At 37.0% G+C, this 7,048-nt stretch overlaps 1 protein-coding gene across 1 annotated transcript; it reads left to right on the forward strand.

Moving 5' to 3' along the window:
* Nucleotides 1-251: 251 nt before the first annotated feature.
* Nucleotides 252-935, forward strand: LOC133877166 (uncharacterized). Its single transcript, XM_062315408.1, has 2 exons — nucleotides 252-606; nucleotides 715-935. Exons 1-2 carry the CDS (start codon nucleotides 447-449, stop codon nucleotides 885-887), a joined length of 333 nt encoding a protein of 110 aa, XP_062171392.1. The 5' UTR covers nucleotides 252-446; the 3' UTR covers nucleotides 888-935.
* Nucleotides 936-7,048: the final 6,113 nt, after the last annotated feature.

The following is a 7,048-nucleotide window of genomic DNA, read 5'->3' on the forward strand; positions in this document are numbered from 1 at the left end:
TAAAACCCTAAAACCTAAACCCTAACCCTAAAAACCCTAAAACCTAAACCCTAACCCTAAAAACCCTAAAACCTAAACCCTAAACCCTAAATTCTAACCTTAAAACACTAACCCTAAAAACTAAACCGTAAAAACTAAACCCTAAAACCTAAACCCTAACCCTAAAAACTAAACCTTCAAAACCTAAACCCTAACCCTAAAAACTAAACCTTCAAAACCTAAACCCTAACCCTGGCGACGCGTACGAGCAAGCGGTTGGGCGACCCGAGTATGCGGGTAGGGTTCGGCAGGTTGGGCCGAACGTTACTCCTGTTCGCGGGACTTGTTTCTCGTATAGGGGCCGCACACGGGGGGGACCGGCCGAGGGCACGTCTCAGGATTGGGCTGCTCACAAAATCGCGGAGTTGGAGGGCATAGTGCGGGCCGAGAGAGAGCGGGCTGACAGCATGGAGCAGCGCATACGACAGATTGATGATATGGAGCAGCGCATGCGACATTTTGAGGCCTTCATGTCCTCTACAGGATTATCGTTCGTATGCCCTGGTGCTCAGCAGTCTTCACCTGCACACGTCGGTAGTACGTCATCTGTTAGTAGTGCGCCTGCAGGTATGGTTCATATTATGTATACACTTAGGTTTATTTTTAATTTGTTCTCATTACTTGTTTAAATTTGCATATAATATTATGTAGGTTAATTATTTTTAGTACTTGCAGGTAATGCGACAACGGTTGGTCCGTTGTCGCCTTCTGGACAATTGCTGAGCCAACAATCCCCTCTCGGGACTCCTTCGCCCGTTACACCATCTCTTGCGGGACAATCGACAGTTGGCGAGCTCACGCCCGGGACTGCACCTCGTGATCCGCAGAGACGTCCTCCAGATTTGTAGATATTTTGTGTATTTTTTTTTTTTTTTAGTACCGAATAACTTTATTAAATTAAGAATCTCAAATTTGTTGATATTGTTGTGTAAGTAGTTATATATAGTAATGAATATATTTATTAGTACATGGTATTCAAATTTTTAAAAAAAGTTGTTTTGATTAATTTGTGCAATTTGATTTTGTGATATTTTTGGATAAAATAAATTTGGAGAATTTTAGTAAAATATATATATATATATATATATATATATATATATATATATATATATATATATATATATATATATATTTTAAATAAAAAGAAATTAAAAAACAGAATTAAAATATATATATATATATATATATATAAAATTTACTGCGGCCAACATCTGGCCGCGTGTATTAATGTACACGCGGCAAACATCTTGCCGCGTGTATTATTATACACGCGGCCAGATGGACGCGTGTATTAATGTACACGCGGCCAGATGTTGGCCGCGTGTACATTTACACACGCTGCCATTTGGCAGCGCGTATTAATGTACACGCGGCAAATTGGCCGCGTGTATTAAAATACACGCTGCCAAATGTGCAATTAGCATTGCCCAAGTTTGCCGCGTGTATCTACGCTGCTAATTACACGCGGCGAACTGTTTGCCACGTGTACAGTTACTGTACACGCGGCTAACTGCATGTGGCGATTTGCAATTTTTTTTGTAGTGGTCCCTTGAGCATGCGAGAATCACATTCTTTTAATAGTTCTATTATAAAATAAAATAAAAAAAAAATGTATTTCTTGCATGCTAACTAAAAAAGTATATATTTTTTACCTGCTAAGGGGGGTCGGGATACATGCTTTTCTGATAATTCTATTAAAAGACCATGCAATTCTCATAAGCTAATTAAAAAAGTATGTATTTTTTTATTGTTAAGGGACACGTAGCAAAATTATAGCTTGATCGATCAGTTGGAAAAAATTTCCTTAAACTCAATTTGAAAGAAATTTTTGTTCCATTTAAGCACGTACATATCTAATTATATTTTTTCCATATATTCTTCAATGGAATATCTTATGACGAACAGTTTATAATTAAGATATCTAATTCTCGAAATTATTTTGATAATGGGAAAATATTTAAAGAAGAAAAATGAAACTTCTAAGATCCAAATTAACGAGCTTGAGTAGGACGTACGTACTAGAAGGGTACGTTGGATGATAAACAATTAATATTATAAACGCGATCTGGTAAGCAAAGGATGTTTTTCTTTTGGTCAAATAACTATGTATGAAAATGACTTCAAAAAAATAAAAACACGTGTGAAAACGACAACGGTTATTCATTCTGATGAAATATTCTTTTATTCGAGTCAATTGTTTTTCTTTTCTTTTCCGATTCTTACAAAGAGATAATAATTAATCAATGAGAGTTTTGATGACCAAAGACCAAGTGAGAACACCACATATTCAAGGCTGAGCATGTGAATTCTGTATAATGATTATTATTGTAAAATGTTGTGTGGGATAATGATTGAAATAATATTTATTTATTATAAAAAAAATATTAAAAATTATTATTTAGTATAAATAAATATTATTTAATTATTTAAAGGGTGAGATCCTAGTGTAAAATAATTTTTGGAATTGATCGGCTTTACCCCTTTCCTTGGAGACCAGCTTTATGCGTGGAGTGAGACCCATGCGTAGAATCAAATTTCTCTTGAATTCGGGTGTAAATCAAGGTTGAACTGGGTTTAAAAAAAAAAAAAAAAAAAGAATTCAACTCTTTTTCTAAACAGACCATTAAACCATTTAGTTTTTTTTTTTTTTTGGTCAAATATTATTCTTTTTGCATTCCTTTCGATTATGTTTTTTTTTAAAAAAAAAAAAAACTGTATTTTCGATTATTTGAAGGATTATAACGCACGCATGATGCATGGATCATGGATGTCATGTCATGAATTTGGCAAGCTATTTCGTGGTTGTTGACCTTTGGCCATGGTTTCCCACCCAAACTCTCGTTTGACATAGCTCTGACCCTTCACAACCAAGACGGCGCCTCCCTGATAGTCCAGTCACAGTTCACAGATTTAGAAATTAGATCTAATGCCTAGCTTGTGCCTGCAATCCATTTTAATTATCTAATACGTACGCTCCGAAATACAAACAAATTAAAGTTGGAAATCTTTGATGTCATTGGTTTGGTTGGACCTATTTTGATCTCGTGCTTCCGCTAATTAACGACCATCTCCTCTTCAGTTCAGCTGGCATTTTTGATACAATCTACAAATTCGACACGAATCCAACAAGAAATTAAATTTGTTGAGTTAGGATTGGCCAGTATAATTTTATACACATTTGCAAATCCACCGAAAATCATTGGGTTCACCGTTCATCTTCCTCATTTGTAGCTCTAAATATCTCCCTCATTTGCAAACAAAACTTAGCACCGAAAATCTCTGGGTTCATCTCCCAAAAGAATCACTAGGTTCATCTCCGAAAATCACTGTCTCTTCAACTTCAACCGATTTCCCTTCCTCTTCATTCGATTTCCTTTCGTCTATAGCAGTCGTTGTCTTCGGTGTACATTTTTCTTCGTCTCGTCCGAAGCATCTGCCCAAAACTCAAAGCACAACAATGAAGACCCAAATATTTCACCCTATTTTAGTAACCCAAAGAAGACCCAAAAAACCAACAACGAAATCACACCCAGGAAGCAAACCCATGCTAAAAATAAGACCCGAAAATCAACAACAAGAATAAGGGAAAGATTTGGGGGAACCGGCCGGCGATTATACCAATCGCTGTCAATCTTCTTGAAACCTAGAAAGCAAACCCATTCGCTGTCAATCTGCTTCAATTTCTGATTTTGGACTCTTGAACAAGCAGAGTTGAAGAGGCTGGTTGAATGAAAATGAAAAGGAATGCGCAGATGTGTACAGTTAAGGGTTTTTAACGGAAGTGCACATATCAAAAGAAACAGACGGTTGTGATTTTGGTTGGGAAAAAAATTTGATGGATGTGATGAAATTTGGGGGCATCACACAGATTGATGACATGGCATGGAAAAAAAAAATTCAGACGGTTTTTTTTTTTTTTTTTGAAACCTTCTAGAACTGAAATTTATTATGGACGGTTTGGTAAAAACCGTCCATAAAACTTTAGACGGTTTCGGAAAAAAAAAAAGTCTATAAATTTATAGACGGTTTTTATAAAACTGTCTGGAAATATAAATTTCCAGACAGTTTTAACTAAACCGTCCATCATAAATTTTTTACAGACGGTTTCGGAAAAACCGTCTGCAAATTTTGTTTTCTAGAAGGTTTTAGAAACTGTCTAGAAAAAAACCGTCCATAAATGCCATTTTTTTTGTTCTGCATGAATTTTTTAAGCTGGAACTGCAGGGGGCTTGGAAAACCCCGGACAGTCAGAAGTCTTTGCCAATCGGTGAAGATCAAGAAGCCCTTTTTGGTGTTCCTAATGGAAACCAAAATCATGCAAAGCAAAGCTAGTTTCTTGAAATCAAAGTTAGGATTTGATAATATGTTTACTGTTGATAGCAAAGGTCTCAATGGTGGCTTGATGTTACTTTGGAAATCTGAATTGAGATTGGAGGTGCAAAATTTTAGCCAGAGACATGTAAACGCCATTATCCACCTTTCCGAGTTTGGGCCCCCGTGGAAATTTACGGGCTTCTATGGGAATCCGAAAACTGCAAAACGTATGGAATCTTGGTCTCTCCTGGGGTTTCTCTCTGGCTTTCAACCAGTTCCTTGGTTGTGTATTGGAGACTTCAATGAGATTGTTTCCCTTTCTGAAAAGTCTAGTTCTACTAGAAGATCAAATGGTCAGATGTATTTGTTCCAATCTGCTTTGATTGACTGCAATTTGCAAGACTTACGCTTTAAGGGATCGGCTTTCACTTGGTCTAATGGAAGAAGTGGCAAGGATCTTACCTAGAAAGACTGGATACGGCGGTTGCGAATTCTGAATGGAGTTTGATTTTTGATGTGGTGGAGGTGATAATTCTTCCCAGGTACCAGTTTGACCATAGCCCCTTACTCATTTCCTTTAATAATTCTAGTAATGTACCTTGGCCGAAAATTAAAAGGTTTCATTTGAAGCTAGCTGGGTGAAACATAAAGATTATAAAAAGCTAATCAAAAAGGTTTGGAGAGTTAAGGTTGATTCAAGAGATAAGTGAAAGGCTCTGTGGAGTAAGCTTGATTGCTGTAAAAAAGAACTGAAAAGTTGGGCGAGGATTAATAGTGATATGGGTGATATGAAAATCCAGAATTTACTGAAGGCTCTACAACATGTACAACAAGAGGTAGACCAGAGAAAGGCTGAGTTAGAGAAGGTTTTAAAGGAAGAACTGGATGCCCTCTTGGAGATTGAAGATTTGAAATGGAGGCAGAGAGTCAAAGAGAATTGGCTTAGATATGGAGACAGAAATACAAAGTGCGTTCATGCTTGTGCCTCCCATAGAAGTTGTCGAAATCATATTATGAAGGTTATTGATTTGGATGGGAAGCATTGTTTTACCCAGAGGGATATTGAAGGGACTTTCATCAACTATTTCCAAATGTTATTTACAGTTGGGAATGATCGGGATGTTGATTATTGTGTTAGAACTGTTGATCAAAAAGTCACTCCCCAAATGAACCAATCTCTGACTGCTCCTATTTCTTTGGAGGAAATTTATGCTGCTCTCAATCAGATGGCTCCCCTCAAATCCCCAGGCCTTGATGGTTTTCCAGCCTATTTCTTCCAACAAAATTGGGATATCTTGCATTAGGAGGTATGTGATGTAGTGTTGTATTTTTTTGAAACTGGTATGATGGATGAAAGGATAAATTCTACATGTATTGCTCTGATTCCTAAATGTCAAAACCCTCTTTCTGTGACTAACTTTAGGCCTATTAGTCTTTGTAATGTGACTTGTAAAATCATTTCTAAAATTCTTGCTAGTAGGCTTAAGAATATTTTGCCTACTATTATCTCTGGATGTCAAAGTGCCTTCATTCCTGGTCGTTTAATCATCGATAATATTATTGTTGCCTATGAGACCATGCATGCCATGCAAACTAGAATGTGAAGTAAAGCGGGTTATATGGGCATTAAGCTTGACATGAGTAAAGCTTATGACAGAGTTGAGTGGTCTTTTTTGGAAGCAGTTATGGGTAAGCTAGATTTTGCTAAATCTTGGATTAATTTAATTATGGCATGTGTTCCTTTAGTCAATTATTCTATTATTATCAATGGGAATGTAGTGGGGAAGATTTTTCCTTCTAGAGGGATTAGACAAGGGGACCCCATTTTCCCTTATTTGTTCATTATCTGTGCTGAAGCTTTTAGCTCACTCTTGCAACATGCAAAAGGGAAAGGTGCAATTTCTGGTGTTCCTACTTCCAAGAAGGGACCAAAGATCAGTCACTTATTTTTTGCTGGTGATAGTTTGATTTTTTGCAAGGCTAATCAGGTGGAATGGAGAAGAATTCTGCGTATTCTTGAAGTCAGTGAAAGAGGGTCGGGGCAAAAGATTAACTTGCACAAGACTACTGTATTTTTTAGCCGCAATACAAGTTTGGCTAGAAGACAGGAGATTTTCTCTCTCTGTGGTTTGTCTGAAGCCAACAGATATGACTCCTACTTGGGCTTGCCTACTTTGGTCGGTAAATCCCGGTTAAAAGCTTTCAAAGATATTAACGATAGAGTGTGGCAAAGACTTAATAATTGGAAGGCTAAATTTCTTTCATTTGCAGGCAAGGAGATTCTTTTAAAGGCGGTTGTCCAAGCCATTCCAACCTACAGCATGAGTGTTTTTCTTCTTCCAGTTTCCCTTTGCAAGGAATTGAACAGATTGATGCAAAATTTTTGGTGGGGGCACTTGGCTAATGATTCAAAGATTCATTGGATGAGTTGGACAAAAATGGGGAGATCAAAGACAGCTGGAGGCCTTGGTTTCAGGGATTTAGTCATGTCCAACAAAGCTCTTTTAGATAAGCAGTGTTGGAGATTAATTCAGAATCCTGATTCTTTAACTGCTCATATCATCAAAGCTAAATATTACCCTAAGTCTTCATTTCTAGATTTGGAGAAGTTTCAATTAATGCAGCAAAAGATCTTCTTTCTCAAGGTATTATTTGGAGAGTTGGTGATGGTCATTCTATTAATATTTGGGGTGAT

Source organism: Alnus glutinosa, chromosome 9, assembly GCF_958979055.1.
Source record: "Alnus glutinosa chromosome 9, dhAlnGlut1.1, whole genome shotgun sequence".
NCBI lineage: Eukaryota > Viridiplantae > Streptophyta > Magnoliopsida > Fagales > Betulaceae > Alnus > Alnus glutinosa.

Excerpts from the sequence above, each read along its gene's own strand:
- LOC133877166 (XM_062315408.1), top strand. The coding sequence starts at position 447 with ATGGAGCAGCGCATACGACAGATTGATGATATGGAGCAGCGCATGCGA. Across the intron at positions 607-714 it reads TGTTAGTAGTGCGCCTGCAG|GTAATGCGACAACGGTTGGT; the intron begins GTATGGTTCATA and ends TAGTACTTGCAG.